The following is a 17921-nucleotide window of genomic DNA, read 5'->3' as shown; positions in this document are numbered from 1 at the left end:
TAGTGGTTCAATCTGCCTCTGTTCCTGAGAAATGGAAGAAAAATGAAATAAAGGCATTGATGAGGGACTGCTATCCCAGGTGTGAGCACTGAGAGCTCAGCTTAGCACGTGGGCTGACGGGGCAAAGAAGGACAGCAGTAGTAGCCGTATCAAAGTAGAAAAAAAGGCCAAGGTAGAGAATTCTGTGGAGGAAACATTCTTAATTTCCATGTAAAAATGCCTGTGACAGTTTCCTATCATACACGGAAAGACAAAGAAAAACAAACAAAGGCTATTTTAGCATACAATGAGGTAAAGGAGAGTATGAAGTACAGAGTTAGTCTGCTAAATATAAAAACTGGAGAGGAATAAATCTGGAGCCACACACTTTACTCCGAAATCTTGACTATCTGCTTTGTTTACAGTGTCAAATTAGCTTTTTCTAAAAATTTCTTTCAGAAAGAATCAAGACAGAAATAAATTCAATGAACACAGCAATCCAAATAACGACATAAGCAACAAATCTCACTTGACCTTGTTAGAGATATAGTTTTATATCTAAAACTATCATGGAAACAATTTAATAGAAACAGCTCAAGTGCTACGTGTTGTTAAAATGATTAAAGCCACGGCAAAGTATCCCTGGACTGCCTGAATCAGGTTTTAGAGAAATGAAAGACCACTGTCCACATTTGTGATCAAGGGAAGGAACGTGGGGCTAGTGCTAAGAAGCTCGAGGTACAGCCGTGATTCCTATGCTAACAAACCACACCCATGCTTGCCAGCTGTCAAGCAGAAATATTTACTAGATGATGATGGAGTCTGCTATCTAGCTTTAAGTTCCACAATCGTCCATGAAGTTTCTACTCACCATTGTGATAAGCAGTAGTCAAAAGTGGCTCATAAATTTGGAGGAAACAACATTGCAAAAGAGAGAATTTGAGAGAGAAATTACTATCCTTGTTAACAAGTAAAGTAAAATTAATACCAAACCAAATAATTACAGAGAAAATATACTTAACATGCATGGTCACTGTTATTGTGACTTCAACATTCTAATATTTAAGAGTCTAAGAACCCAGCAAAATATCCTACAAAGAGCACATTCAATGAACTTTTGCCAAATTGATGAGCAAACACAAAAATTAAATTCAAGATCAAATAATGGTATCATACAGTCTTACACGTGGAAGTAACTTTTATCAAATTATTATTTTAAGTTACCAGTATTAAATTTTGTTACAGCATCATCAATACTTAATTCTGTTTCTCTGGTTCACACTGTTAACACAATTTATTGAAATTCCATGCCTTTCCCTTCTTACCCACAGTGTCTGCTCAGACATCACCTTCTCCCTGAGGCCATCCATCACCACCACCCCCACTCTAACTTTCCTGTTTTTTTTCTTCCACAGCTAATAATGCAACACGTTAATTAGCAAAAGTTGTAAATCAGCTGCAGTCCTGAGTATTCTTTAAAAAAGTGGATGGGCAGTAAAAATGGAATCAATTTTATAGGGGTGTAAACATTTTCACTGTTAAATTACAGCATGTGTTACCCTTCCTTTTCCCCTTTCCCTTCAAATGAAATTTTTACATCAAACCCTTCAGAGTTCTTAATTTAAAACTGACTTAAAAAAATAGGTGACCTCTAAAATTTATTTCAGCCATAGTCATGAAGCAAAGAATGCAGTATGGCTTTTGAAAACAAAAATAACCAAGTTATCATTAAAGTGGCCTTTAACTTGAGGTATTTCACAAACCAGCATATCAGAAGTGGGTGGGTATTGTTAGTCAGAGGAGGGGGGCTCAGGTCTGCTTGGATTTAATACTTTTTAACGTCTCAACATCAATATTATCTCAAAAGTACCTGATGTTCATTATGTACTTAGACCCAGGAACATCTCTGCAAATACTCTCTAAGATCATAAATGTACATACGTTAAAAACCACAGTTGTTGTCTCTTACAGTACTCTTCCCCCAAATTTATTATGAAAAAATTCAAACATACAGTAACCTTTAAAGAATAGTACAGTGATTGCCAGGACACCTACAGCTATAGTTACCAATTATTAGCATTTTCACATATTTGCTTTATCTAAAACCATTCTGAAGTAGACATAAAGACACCTGGCCCTTAGATATTTGAGAACATGCTTCCTAATTAAAAGGGTCATTCTCCTACTCAACCTTAAGACTATTAACTAATATATTTTAAATATAAAAATGACCATCACTAAAATATCTTTTTGTAATAATCTATGGGCCAATATCCATCTCTTAAATCAGTGCAAGATTCAAATACAGAATTAAAAAAGTACGGCTATTTCCTTACCTTAAAAGCATATTTGCGATTAATGTGATCCTCAGAGGTAAGCATAGCTATTTGAAAACTAGGTAATAGTATGCTTCCCAGGATACCCTCTTCTTTCTCATCTAAGAGATAATTGAACATCTGATTAGCATTTTAAATGTTCTCATGAAGCAGAATAAATTTTCTCAAAATTTATTTTGATCAAATCAAAAGGTTCTTATATATAAATGAACTGGACTCATGTGTCGTTTAGATAATTCTTTGTAAGGTTTTAAAGGAAATATTAAATAGCACAAGTATATATACTTCTTCACTTTCATAAGCTTCCCCATCCTAAGCAAATCAGAAATGGTTCTCACACATCAGAAAAATGTCAATTAGACATAAAAACAGCATACATTCGTTTGGCATATATATCACATTCTACAAACCTCTTCACATGTGATTCACTGAAAATATATTAGCATATAAGTAACAACACAGAAACCTTACAAAGTCAATCTACCCACATTTCTGGTAGGATTTAAATGCCCAACCATTTCAAGCCAAGACAAACACGCAGCTCACTTGCTCATGCCCTCCAGTCTGGCTCAAATGTCTCATTATAAAGCCTTCCTGGACCCCACTATTTTTAACTGCTTCCCATCCCAACCCATCCAGAGCCCTCTGTTCTCTTTCTGGAACTTTACTGCCCCTACCCCCTCAATACCTTAGACACACTATATGCTTTATTATTTGTTTATCAACTCTCTCTCCCCACTAGAATGTCAACTGAATGAAGACATTTAGAACGACAGTAGATGCTAAAAAACATTTGAATAAATATACATTTTAAACTATGCTGTAAGAATTATATGATTTTTAAAACATATAGCTGTGGTTAGCTTTTTACCAGTCATTCTGATACACAACAAAGTTATGGGAATAAATTACAGGCCTGCAAGGCAAAGCACATAAAACACACCCAGGAAAATGATAAAACATTAATCTTGGCACAGTATAGATTCACATTATTAACTTGCTGCTCGGGGGCAGAGATGTTTATGAAACTCGAAATACATAGTTCATTGTTAGAAACCCATAAGACAACTTAATAAAGCTGTACATTAAGCTGATGAACTCAGCAATGAGAAAAACCATAAATGAGAAATAATTCTTTTTATTATGCTTGCCATGTTTTTTTATTATCATAAACTTAACAAGGAATTTTATTTATTTTCCCCTCATTTCTAATATATATGGTGAAACTTCCAAAAGAAAGTTGCATTCAACAAGGTTACTTCTGTAGCTTTTCTCATAAGGCTACAAAATTCTGCTCTTACTATACTAATAAATGAAAGAATGAACACAAGTTCAGATTTAGTCTAAAAGGTAAAAAAAAAAAAAAAAAAAGGTAGAAAGCAGTCATCAATTATAGAGAATATGACAATTTAAAAGAATGAGTCACACTGTATTTTAAATCCAATTTTGTTTATATAAAGCATATAATCAGAAACGGTTCATGAAGTCATCTTTATTAAAAGATCATTTTATCAAATAATACATTCTTTTATGTTGCATTATTGGAAATGGTGACTTTTCCTAAAGTTATTTCAGAATATGCACAGGCACTATGGCATAGGCTGATTTCACTGGATCATCATGAATGGTTTCCCAGATGGACACTAAGCAGCTATGAAATCTTGGCAAGTTATTGATGCTGGGTATCTCAGTTTCATCAACTATAAAACTGAGGAAAACAGAACTTACTGCAAAGGATTGTTGTGAGGGTTAAATGAGCTACCAGACATGAAGAACTCCATAATGCACTCAGCCCATTTGAAGTGTTCAATAAATACTGCCCTTATTATATAAAACTAAGGGCACTGCATATATAAAAATCTTCATCTTTTGTTAAATGACTATCCTAAGAGTTCTTCACTAGATTCTTCAAATGTTCCTAATCATGACATTCTTCTGTTTAGTTCTGTCAAGCCTGACCTAAGTAACTATTTTTTACCTAAAGGGCTTCATACACTGACAAGCAAAGAGTGGGTACTGATTATCTGTAGAATGAACAAACTCTCCAGGGGGGGTGAGCTGGACCTTTTGTTAGACTGGATGACAGCCCAACTCCCTCTGTCCCAACATACTTCCTTCCCTTTCCTGCAGGTATAATGGTCCCCTGAACACTCCCCAATAAGCCTCTTGCACATTAATCTCCATCACAGAGCTCGTGTCCTGGGGAACATAACCTGGGACAAGAATCTAAGAAGCTCAACATTGATTAGATTCAAGTTAACATTTTAGACTCCCCACTTCTACTTCAGCTTTAAAGATGTTTGGGTAAAAGACAAAAAACACATATAATTACAGATGGGTATATAACTTACAGACTGGAATATTATTACTAATTATCATTACCTAGAATACTTCAATACTTTGTTAATTGGTCTCCTGGCTTGTAGTTCAAGTGCTAGGGTGATTTTTCTAAAATGTGCATTTGATCCTATTATTATTCTTGCATTTAAGATAGAGTTAAAACTCATTAGGATGGTAAACAAATGACTTTTGTGCCTCGATCTACTTTTTAGCCTTTACTCCTGTGTCTGCAGGCATAATCTTCATTCCAGCAACATAAGCCCCATGTGCAATTTTACAAATATGCCATCCTCATTCATGCTTTGAACATGCTAAGTCCACTGTCTAGATTATCCTTCTTTCCTAATTTTTTCCTTGTACATCTGGTTAACACTCATTCAACATAATTTAATACTATGACAGTCTTTCTTAGACTCCTTTAGCTAATCTGTGAGTTCCATGAAGAGAGGAGTTTATATTGTTCACTTCTGTATCTTACTACCTAATAATATATCTGGTGTACCAAAAGTGCTCACTGCTACCTACCACCTTACTCCGAGCCATTATCATTTCTACCTAATAACCCCTAACTAGTCTCTGCTTCCTTCCTTCCTCCTTATAATCCATTTTCTAAGAGCAGCTTATGTAAATCAAAGCATATCATTCGTATACTGAAAAACATCCAATTGTTTCCTTATGGTATTTAGAGTATAATCGAAATTCTAGTAGAGTCTGACATTGGCGCAATCTTCATTCCTCCCACCTGCCTCCCTATTGCTAGTCCTCCAGCTGGGTACAACGGTTTCCTTCTGCTCCTTCAATGTTCCACTTTCCTAACGTCAGAGCCTTTGCACTATTGCTCCCCCTGCCTGAATACTATACTTACTCTGGCTCTTCTTCATCATTTAGACCTTGCTATCTAAAACATCTGCTCAGAGAACTGATCCAAAGAAATCTTTCCTCCATGCGTGTCTTTCATACGATGACCTTATTTTCCTAAAAGCACTTACCATCATATTTTTTATTTATTTGAATTTATTTACTGTCTCCCTGATTCCTCTAGAATGAAGCTTCATGAGAGCTTTCTTTCACTGTTTTGACAGCACCTGGAATGAAGCAGGTCCTGCTCAATAAATATTTGTTGAATGAATTAAGTCCCATAATAAGTTTTGTCAGTAGACAGACCGTAAAATAGAGCAATCTAAGTGTTCTGTCATAATATGCCCGCGACTTTGCAAAGAGCAGTGGGAACTTGAGCTTCCATCTGGTACTGGCTGCTAACCTATTATAAAAAATAGCAAATCACTTATTTTGTCTTACTTTCCATATCTGTGAAATGTGGACTGATTTGTCAAAAAATTCTGACAGTGCACTGTGTATGTCAGTATACTAGACACTTGGAAAGATACAGAAGAAATGAATGGAGCTGCTGTATTCAGCCCGTTAAGAGAAGAGACCCGTAGAAGGAAAAAAACCTGTGGTTAAGAGAAGTGCGTATGCATAAATCCTGGCTCTGACACTTGCTGGTTGTGAGACCTCACGCAAGCAATATGACCTCACTGTCCTTTAGGGTCCTCTTGTGTGAACAGGCAAAGTAAGATTTCCTACCTTGTTAAATGGCTGTAAGGAAGAGATGAAACAGATCATCTATGTTACATGCTCAGCATGTAGTAAATGCTCAAAAAAATGCAAGGTATTATAATCATCTCACTAAAATCTGGTAGTTTTTATTTCAAATATGACAATTCCTGTTGATAAAATAGTGAAAGTGTATAATACCATCTACTCATTTCCAACCATCTAAAGTGCAAAAGTGAGTTAAATGATATTTCTTTCCTTTTTATATTTTCTTCTTTTTTACATTGCTTCTGTCTGGAAAACCATACTAAAATTAATAAATATATTAAGTATAAAATGCATATGGTTAATAATAATATGGAATCTCATATTCAACATGGCTTCTGAACTCAACATTTACATTTTTAAAATTAGGTTAAAAGTTTTTCTATTTTAATAATAGTGGTAAGCAGTACCTTTCCATGAGCAACGATAGCAAGTTATAAGGAATTCAATGTTCTTTTTGTTGTAAATTAACATTAAGGAATTTTATATGAGAATAGTAATAAATATTTTTTTGTTCTCATTTCAAGCTCTAAGTAGACTATAGATAAACTGCAAAAGAGAGAAGTACAAACTAAGATCCAAAAGTATCTAACAGCTTAGAAATAATGCCTGAGTTATATATAACTCCTGACTTCTGGAAGAGTGGGAAAACCTTTAAGGAAAATTGTAGAATATGATTGGCACTCAAACTAAAGATAATACCACACCTGCTGCCTGACCAACATCTCTATGACAAAATGAAATTTTATAGGTTTGGTTAATTCCGACTCAGCAGTGCTTCTCAACCATAGTTTGCAGTGGGGGAAAAATAGATGAATACACAATTCTAGTAATTTCTAATTTGAAGGTTAATATACATTATATTGCTCTGATAGATGACCACAGAATTTCATCACACTTTTTTGGTATAATCACAAATTTTAAAGTCGTTAATCAGTTCTAAAATCCTGTTATAGTTTGTGAAATACTTATCTAGAAAAGTTATAAATTATTAAACATGCTTTGACAATCTAATCCTTTGGTGACTGTTTCCAACTGGACTTTAAAAGTAGGAAAGAAAGAGCTACTGCCCAGATTAATGATTTTATATCACAGCCGAAGCAGACTTTTCTCTGTTAGGTACCAACCATGTAGCATCTAACAGATCCATACAGCACAGAGCAGAGATTTCGCTGGACTTTCCTTTAAAATTGTATTAATCAATAACTTACTAACAAGAAAACATATTTAAAAAAGGAGTTTATGATATCCACATAGGAGAAATGAAGACCATTACCCCATACCTAAGATAATACCTTTATTTCCTCTACACCAACATTAACAGCCTGGTATATATCCCTTACACAATTTTCTCCATGTTTCAGAGAGGTTGTCATTGTTTTAAAAAGCGAGGGGGCAGGGAGGGTAGAGATCATAATAAGTACATTTCTTTGTACTTTAAAAAAAAAATTTGCCAATATATCAGAGTAATCTCTGATACTCTCAAGACATTTGCTGGGGAGTACTGCGTGTTCAATGAATCAATAGCTGGATCTAACAAAGCTGACACATAAAAAGAATCTCAACAAACTAATGACTTTTATCTAGTAGGCACTGAATTCAAGGATAACATTACAGAGTGAAGATTCATATGCTATTTACATAAAACAAATAAGATTAACACAAACTACAGAAATCAGACCCAAACTCAAGACTAAGCTGCTCGAAGCACTATACGGCCTTCAGTCCTACCTCAATTACTCAGTATTATATATGGATGAAGAAAAGGTTTTCTGGATACTGTTTGTTGATAATAAAACAGCCGAAGAACTGTAATGATTTTTTCTTTAAAAAAGCATCCACTATTTAACACGTTCTGTTGCAATTATGAAATAATACACTAAGACAGTTTACGGTAAGCTCACCTCTGTAATAAAAGAGGCAGAGGTCGGAAAGCACGAACCAGCGTTTCTTCCACAGCTTCATGCCGGTACTGTCCTAAATTAAACCAGCATATTTAAGGGTTTTTTTCATTTCAGAAAATTCAAATTCATTTCTGATGCATTTATTTAAACTAAGTTTTTAAGACAAGATGTATCTGATATAGGCTGGACAGAAACCTAACTAAAAAGCCAAAATATGGAGGAACTTTTCTAGAGACTTGGATCACGTGAACATGAAGATATTCCCAAGTATACAGGTCTCTGAAGAGTAATACTCTCACGTGAAAAACACTTTTGAAGCAATCTGATTTGGCTTCCTATTTGTAAGCAATTTGAAATTCACTTTTCTGAACACACATGTCTGCTAACATGAGGATAATGTAACTATGCAGCATTGTGTGTATTCTGGTAAACCAGATTTAATAAATATGTTAATCTTCAACAATAAGAAAAATATGTGATTTGAAATTATCCCAAAGGTAATGTGATTTAAAATGACTGTGAATAAAGGAAACTTAGCATACAAATACACTTCACAAACATTTTTTCTTCTTACATGTACAGTTTGGGTTTTGCTCATCCTGCAAGAGAGTGCCTCTTTGGCAGCTTCTTCTAAGTAATTCAGTTAATAAAAATACCAAGCTCAAACAAAATTACAATTTTAATAAAAATTACCTTCCCCCATGCAATAAGGCAAAACTGCAAGAGAAAATGAAACACACACACACACACACAAAGGCAAAAAAGAGGCCAGTTTGGATATGTGTTAATATTTCTTATTTATTTCTAGTTGTAACCACCTAACAATGACTTTAGAACTTAAATTATATAGGTAAAAATCTCAAAACAAAAGATTTGTCCTTAAAATTGACAGTTACACCAAAGGACCAAAAAAAAAAAAAAAAAATCTTTTTAATGGTATATGGTATTTTCAGTTTCCTAATAATATTCTTTAATACAAATAATTAAAAAGTTTAGACTTTTAAGTGACTCTGCAAACAAACTCTCTGTAAGTCACACACCTATTATAAAATAAACACTCATGGTAGAGAAACTGGTTGGTAACACTCTTCCAATACAAATTAATCAAGGGATCAAGAAACGAGAACAAAAATCATTTTAAAGAAGTCCCATATCCTCTATTAGGCTCAATATTATGCTAAGCTATCTGAACATAATTTGGACTTATTAGAAAGACTAGTTAAAAAAAAAATCTTTCAGGGGCACTTGGGTGGCTCAGTCTTCAACTCAGTCTTCGGCTCAGGTCATGATTCCGGGGGTCCTGGAATTGAGCCCTGTATCACAGGCTCCCTGCTCAGCGGGGAGTCTGCTTTTCCCTCTCCTAGCTGTCCGCCCCCCACCTGTGCTCTCTCTCCTGCATGCTCTCTCTCAAATAAATAAATAAATAAACTCTTTAAAAAAATCTTTCAGCTTGGATAAGTTTAAATGTCAGATAGTTAAAATATACATGATTTTAAAATAAAAATTAAAAATTGATATTCAAGTTATATACTCAATCAACTCAGTGGACACTGGCAAGACTAATTTGCTTGAATGACTGGGAATTCTCTGGATTTTAAGAGGGTCTTCTCTCGGTATATGTTTAGTTGTCACCCCAACTTTCATGGAACAATGTCTAATGAATGTTTCATAACAATTTCACTATGAATTTTAATGACTATAATTATTAGGTAATCTGAAAACAATTAGCAATATTTGACCGAATAACTAGCACCATCAATGACCTAATATTTAACTTGCTTTGTATCATCTATGTACATATAGAATCAGAGATAGAGCAAAGATAAAGGTCTTGAATGCCTAGTACATCATCTCAGTTATCTGGTGGTCACTTGGAAACCCAGCTGCAAACCAGAAAGTAAAAAAGAAAATAGCCTCCAAGCAGTCCAAACAGATGTCAGAAAGTCCAGTGTACATGCATCCTTACTAATTCTCAAAGTAATGGCAAGGCTCCAAAAAAGCTTAGTTACCAGGTTTTCCAAACAACAGAAAAATATACACTCCCAACTTATTAGGGTGTCTGAGACTGAACCATGCTAAGAGAGTAGTCTTGAGAGCCTAAAAGAAAAAATTTGAGAAAAATCTGAAAAATCTCAATTATGATCAGATTTCTCTGTAAATTAAAGCAAAGAAGTATATAATTGTACATTTAATGATTTTTATATGAATAGAAAAATGAACAATACCTCTGTATGTTTTCTTCCCCCATTTAAAAAATGTTTCTGCCTGGATAATTTTAGCATATTATTGCTAACATTTTCATGCAGCAAATGTTTAACTTCAAATCCAGAAATACCTAAAACAAACACACACAATCTCTGTTCTAAGTAACCATTACCTTTTCTTTCTTTTCTGTTCCCCTAACCGTCTTCGGTGGTAATAAAAAGAATCTGATGACTACTCTACAGTTCTTTCTCCCTTTTATATAATTGTCCTAGGTGCATTCAGTTGAAAAGGTCTCTTTTGATTCCATCTTTCTTTCACATCAAATAGAAAATAAACAGAAAATACCTGTTTATAAAGCCAACCTCGTCTGACCACAGGTGCATTAGGATTCCTTTTAATTGAATTTGATCTCTTTCCAAAATTGTGAACTTTTTTTGAAGCCCGTGAAGTCTAAATAGAAAAAAGCAAAACAGAAAATGTGTTATTAGTGCATAGGTACTTATATTTCATCTTCATAGTTTTCTCTCTTCAGATTTCTCTGAAACTTGTAGGACTTAAATCTTTTCAGGTGAATTATAACAATTCTGCATTTGAGGACTTACTTATTTCAAGTGTAAGAATTCACAAAGAATTTTTCCCTCAGGATATTACAAAGAATCACAAGTTTTACAATCTGTCCTTTAAAATTGGGACATACAATTTTTTTTTTTTTTAAGAGAGGGAGAGAGAGCAGAGTGCACATGCACACACACGAGTTAGGGTGGGGGGAGTGGGGTGGGGTGGAGAGGCAGAGGGAGGAGAGAGAGAGTCTCAAGCACACCCCATGCCCAGCGTGGAGCCCAGCCCGTGGCTCCATCCCTTCACCCTGAGATCAAGCCCTGCATTGGGTTCCCTGCTCAATGGGGAGTCTGCCTGAAGATTCTCGCTCCCTCCCTCTGCCTCCCACGCCCACCCGTTCTCTCTCCCTCTCTCTCTCAGAATAAATAAATAAATCTTAAAAAAAAATATAAAAAGGCACAATGTATGGCAGTATTTTGTCCTACCTGCTATATAAATTGAATAACCTTGGGTAAAAATGAACAAATCTTTAAGAATTAATGAAATGTAGAATTTTTTTGCTTGCTATCTGCATTTAATAGTGTTGTTTCAATTATAGAAAGTGAATAGTGTCAAGTCAGGTGTCAAGAGAAATACTCAGATATAAAATATAAAACATGTCACATCAAGTCAACACAAGACTGGAAGGATCTGCTTAATGTCATATAGTGTTTTCTCCTTTATGGGCAACTCTGAACTTAAACGATATGAGACAGATGGTGTTTACTGTATTCTTAAAAGTGTACACAAGGATATACAATCTTCTGAAATACTGCTATGTTTAGCATGAAGATTTATTTTGGCAGGAATGGTAGTGGTAACCAGCAAAAACAAAGAAGCTGAATTTGAGTTCTCTATAAAAGTTATATTAAATTATTTCTAATTTTTCAATTTATCTAGAATCTAGCATATTCCACTAGAATTTGGTTTTTTGAAGCTTATATTAGTACATAATAGAATATTAAGACTCAATATCAACCACATTTTCCCCAAAGCATGTTTTGTTGATTAATTTTAACTTACTCTCAAACAGATAAATGCTTAAACACAGTATGAAACTCAAACGGTATACCAGGACCCGTCTACTTCTCACCCCTGGGCTCCAGCACCCAAACAACCTCGTGAGGCAACCAACATCAACTCTGTGTATGTGTGCATCTATTCATTTAAAATAACTGTTTTCATAGGTATGGAATATCTTTTCTTTGTCAAATGACTACGTATGTTCCACTACTTCTGTTCCACTATTTCTTGGAGCTTATTACATAAAGAAAATGACTATTTACCCACAGTGTTGTCAATGTACTGTGCAAGAAAACTTTTTAACCTTTGAAAATCAGATATGTGAAAAATGGTATCCTTTTTTGATTTTAATTAGCATTTTTCATATTATGAGTATGAACATCATTTTCATATATTTAACAGTAAAATTCTGTTTTCTGGGAAGTGATTTTACATAATTTTCCCATTTAAAAACTAGGTTGTAAGCCTTTTCCTTATTGATTCATAGAACTTCTTTAATTATAAAGGTATTATTCTTTAATTGTTACATGAATTGCAGATATTATGCATGCATGATAATTATGTATGCTTCAATCTCTCATTATTTTTATTTTTATTTGTGGGTTTTATGTCATATTTAGAAAGCCCATCTGCATTCTGAGTTTGTTTGATTTTTAAAAATCTTCCATTGTTTTTTGTAGTGTTTTTATAGTTTTGTTTTTAACATTTCAGCATCTGATCCATCTGGAAAATTTTTAGTGTAAAGTTTGAGGCACAGATCCAACTTTCTTTCCAGATAAATGATTTGTTGGCTGGCCCTCAACCTACCTATCATTTCTCTTGATTTTGATGAAAATATATTAATGAAGCACTATAATGCTCAGTTATCCTACTAGCATTTTATGTTATATAAGAATTTGAAATTACTTACATTATTTGGAAATTTACATTAACTTATAATACTCTACAAAACTTCATTTTAAGAACATTAAAACAAAAAATGTTAAAACAGGCATTTAAAATCACTGCCTATTATCCATTTCTTTACAATAACCATAATTTAATATTATAATTGTTCTACTGTATTATTTATTTATTTTAGAGGGAGACCGCACGAGTAGGAGGGGCAGAGAGAGAGAGAGAGAGAGAGAATCTCAAGCAGACTCCACACTGAGCATGCAGCCTGACGCAGGGCTCAATCCCAGGACCCTGAGATCATGACCTGAGCTGAAACCAACAGTCAGATGCTTAACTGAATGCACCACCCAAGCACCCCTATATTATTTTTTAATGAATAAAGATTGTTCTTGTATTATCCCTTGATTCTCTTGCTATCCATTAATTTAAGAACTGAGAAGCAACTTTAAGGCAATTATTTATTCAGATTTAGTAGCATATTTTCCAAGGGTTTGTTAGAATTTTCATATTAAAATTCTGAATTTAAAATATCAACATTGTGGTTTAAAGTATAAAAAGCAATAAGTATAAATTTTTATAGACACAAAATGTAGGATCATAGATTAAACAATTAACATTTTTCTTTCTAATTATAAAGGAAAACCACCCACCTCTATTCCCATTTGACTATGGCACTTTCTGTATCATGGATTCTAAATACATCAGAGTCATCAAGCACACTGGCACAGGGTTTCCCTTTGGCAGTAAGGGATTTTACATTTATTTTTAAGAAGTTTGTTGGCTCGGGGCGCCTGGGTGGCTCAGTCGTTAAGCGTCTGCCTTCGGCTCAGGTCATGATCCCAGGGTCCTGGGATCGAGCCCCACATCGGGCTCCCTGCTTGGCGGGAAGCCTGCTTCTCCCTCTCCCACTCCCCCTGCTTGTGTTCCTGCTCTCGCTATCTCTCTGTCAAATAAATAAATAAAATCTTAAAAAAAAAAGAAGTTTGTATGCTCAGGGGCACCTGGGTGGTACAGTTGGTTAAATGTGTGACTCTTGGTTCCAGCTCAGATCATGATCTCATGGTCATCCGGCTCTGTGCTTTGCAGAGTCTGCTGGAGATTCTCTCTCCTTCTGCCCCTACCCACCCCTCCCTCTCTAAAATAAATAAATCAATCTTAAAAAAAAAAGTTTGTCTGCTCAACCTAGGCATATGTAACAGTCAGAAAAAGGGATTTCTATGCCATTATATTAACCTTCATCTTTAAAACTTCAGTTAATTCAATAAACTGCCATTTTTTCCACACAAACATCCATTATATTTGTAAAATTATTCAAAATCTGAACTCTACAATATTTTTTAAAAAGTCATTAAATTATTAAAACATAATCTTATTAGTTTATATTCCACACCATTGCCTAAGTCATTTACCTCAAATGTAATTAGGTTCATATGAGAGTAAAAATGAAATGATTATTCTATAATTTTAAGTCCATTAAGAGTAACAGTAATAGGGCGCCTGGGTGGCTCAGTTGGGTAAGCGACTGCCTTCGGCTCAGGTCATGATCCTGGAGTCCCGGGATCGAGTCCCACATCAGGCTCCCTGCTCAGCAGGGAGTCTGCTTCTCCCTCTGACCCTCCTCCCTCTCATGCTCTCTGTCTCTCATTCTCTCTCTCGCAAATAAATAAAATCTTAAAAAAAAAAGAAAATTAAAAAAAAAAGAGTAACAGTAACAGATGCTATCAATTATACCAGTTATCAAAAATCAATAGTTAAGTAGAATAACTTACTCTGCCTACAGGACTCATTGGATGCACCGCATAATCTGAAGTCATGTTATAGTTAGAAGCTTCATTTATCATGCTTATAGGTCGTTCCTTCTTCTCTTCAGATGTCATGGTGGCAACGGTCCTGAAAATATGTCAGAATGCTAAAACTTGCTGTATATGTTAACTGCTTTACAATGAAGCTTCCGTAGAGTTAACAATGCTGGTGTCCCACTTTTTCAAAATATTTGGATACTAGTTAGAGCTTAATAAGCTCTAGAGTCAGAGCTTAATATTTATAACTACTTTAAATAAAATTAACAGTTCTCCTAAGCACAACATAGGTTAAAATCATGTTTATTTTAGTAAGTATTATTACAGATATTCTACTTGGTCATCTAACTGGAAAATTAAAGCTTCAGTTATAAGATTAGCTATTCTAATACTGAAAACAATAATGACACCAAGAACTATTTTTTTGGTGAACAGATTTATAGCATATATAGTATTTAAAGTATTTTCACACATATTTCATTTAATGCTTAAAACAATCCTAAGAAATAGTTACCACTATCTCTGATTTAAGGATGAGAAAAACTGGGCTCAAATTAGTTTAATAATTTGACCAAGTTTATAGTTTTTCTGACCTTAAATTTCGGACTCTTGGGCTTACTATCTGTGCTTGAACTATTGTAAAAACAGCTTCTCAGATTACATTCTTCAAGAAAGAAAGTAAATAGATGGCTTTCTGTTACACTTGACTGCAAATATCCAGATAACTGTTAAACCGTACTGTATTGAAAATATGGATAAGAGCAATCTTAATACTAATGACATTTAAAATGAAGGCATTCCATGAAATTCTTTACTTACTGTTCATTCACTACAAAAATACAATTGTCCTGTGATGGCTGTCCTGTGACTGGATGTTTACAGGTCACTTTCCTTTCATTATGGCTAAAAGAGAAAAAGAGAAAATGTATGTATGTACTTCTATTATCACAAATGTTTCTCTAATATTCTGGTAGCAAAACAGTGATTTCTTTATTGTAACATGAGTGAAAAAAAGGGATGAAATTCATACCTCCCAGGTATGCAATATCCAAATACACCCTTTCTACTATCTACCATGTATATATGTGTGTGAATGCTACTATAGTTTTACCATATAGTTAAATGCATCTCCTACCCCCCACGCCTGACTTCAAGTCTTTCTTCTCACATTTTATAAATAAAGGTAAGCTGATTTGGCTCCATGGTCACTGCATTTTACATTTGAGAGGTGGGCCACCAAGAATGAGTATCTACCTACCTCCATTATTTTGTATCCTAATTTAGGCACATTATAGAGGACTAATGCCAAATTCACATACAGAAAAAAAATGAACAGTGCTACTATGTGGGTACTAATAAAAACAGTACCACGGGAAGAGCAATATTTTATGGTGTTTTGTTTTATTAAAGAATCTTTATATAAATAATGTAATGGGATTGAATTTTACAATACTTCAGGAAAGTATGTTATAGAAAATGAAATCTGAAGGAGAAAACAAAAATCTTAAATGTACAAACAACAGAAAGAAAGAAAAATCTACTTGTTACCTTTGCTGAAAAAAAAATTTGCTCTGAATTAAGGATGGCTATTTCTTGGAGAAATACTATCCTTTTTAGGTGGGTGATAAGATTAGGTCTCCTGCTGTCTTCTTGAAATGAGAGGGAAAAAAAATTCCCAAACTAATTATCTAAACCAAAAATACCAGATGCCAAAAAAATATGTAATATACATTGATAAACTAAATGACAAATATCATCCTTTGTAAATTAATTTTTTTCCCACTGGGTCACATACAATAAGGCAATCTGTAAGGAAGATGTATTGGTGTGCCCGACCTTAGAAAATTTACTTTCATTACAGAGAAAAATTTCAAGATGTTGTAACTGAATATTGCTTTGTTAATCTTCAGAGATTATTATATGTGCTCTGTATTTCAGGAAGTCTATAACCATAAGACACCAACTTTCTGACAGACTTTAGATATTTAAATTCCTTTTCTATATCCTAACTTTCATTAATATTACTTTTATTGGTAACATAGTACTTGAAAGTTTATCCATGAAATAAAACTAAAATCACAAAAAAGAAAAGGTACAGATACAATTTAAAAGATATTACGTATTGACTACTGTTAGAGTAGAATGACTGATGGAATATAATGTGTTTCTATTATTCCTTTAGATAATTGGTCGTTATAACAAGTATACAGGACTACTGAATTATCAGCTTTTTTTCCTTTTTAAAAAAAATCTAAATTCAATCAATTAACATATAATGTATTATTTGTTTCAGGGGTACAGGTCTGTGATTCATCAGTCTTATATAATATCCAGTGCTTATTACAACACATACCCTCCCCAATGTCCATCCCCCAGTTACCCCATCAGTCCACCCCCTTCCCCTCCAGCAACTCTCAGTTTATTTCCTAAGATTAAGAGTCTTTTATGGTTTGTCTCCTTCTCTGGTTTTGTCTTGTTTCATTTTTTCCTCTTTTCTCCTATGATCCTCTGCCTTGTTTCTTAAATTCCACATACCAATGTGAGATCATATGATAACTGTCTTTCTCTGATTGACTTATTTCGCTTAGCATAATACTCTCTAGTTCCATCCATGTCATTGCAAATGGCAAAATTTCGTTTTTTTGATGGCTGCGTAATATTCCATTATACACACACACACACACACACACACCCCCCACATCTTTATCCATTCATCTGTTGATGGACATCTGGGCCCTTTCCATAATTTGGCTATTGTGGATATTGCTGCTATAAACATTGGGGTGCAGGTGCCCTTCTGATCACTACATTTGTATCTTTGGGGTAAATACCCAGTAGTACAATTGCTGGGTCATCGGGTAGCTCTATTTTCAACTTTTTGAGGAACCTCCATACTGTTTTCCAGAGTGGCTGCACCAGCTTGCATTCCCATAAATTATCAGCTTTTTGTGATGGTTTTGTTTTTATACAAGATTTCGTGGGTTTAGGGGCACTGGGTGGCTCAGTCGTCAAGCGTCTGCCTTCGGCTCAGGTCATGATCCCAGGGTCCTGGGATCGAGCCCTGCATTAGGCTCCCTGCTGGGAAGCCTGCTTCTCCCTCTCCCACTCCCCCTGCTTGTGTTCCCTCTCTCACTGTGTCTCTCTGTCAAAAAATTTAAAAAGCCAAAAACACAAGATTTGGGGGGTTTAAATATTTATTTGGAGTGATATTTTCACTACAGAAAAGGTATGTGAGTGAC

General features: G+C 34.5%; 1 protein-coding gene across 26 annotated transcripts in view; it reads right to left on the bottom strand.

Moving 5' to 3' along the window:
* PLEKHA5 (pleckstrin homology domain containing A5) overlaps nt 1-17921 on the bottom strand; it is a 238832-nt gene that overhangs the window by 86060 nt on the left and 134851 nt on the right. For 25 of the 26 annotated variants that reach the window (XR_013449095.1, XM_078075676.1, XM_078075681.1 and 22 more), the window contains 5 exons: nt 15502-15585; nt 14653-14773; nt 10712-10816; nt 8162-8234; nt 2316-2416 (listed from right to left, as the gene is read on the bottom strand). Coding sequence is in view for 25 of the 26 variants with exons in the window: in XM_078075676.1 (XP_077931802.1) it covers nt 2316-2416; nt 8162-8234; nt 10712-10816; nt 14653-14773; nt 15502-15585 (484 nt within the window). In the remaining variant the exon portion in view is untranslated. Of the gene's footprint in view, nt 1-2315; nt 2417-8161; nt 8235-9003; nt 10259-10711; nt 10817-14652; nt 14774-15501; nt 15586-17921 lie in introns of those variants that run through there. The other variant, XM_036073250.2, reaches the window with a different exon arrangement.

This window comes from Halichoerus grypus, chromosome 6 (genome assembly GCF_964656455.1).
Source record: "Halichoerus grypus chromosome 6, mHalGry1.hap1.1, whole genome shotgun sequence".
Taxonomy (NCBI): Eukaryota; Metazoa; Chordata; class Mammalia; order Carnivora; family Phocidae; genus Halichoerus; species Halichoerus grypus.
Note: the sequence above shows the minus strand (reverse complement) of the source record. Positions and strands in the feature narration are given on the sequence as shown.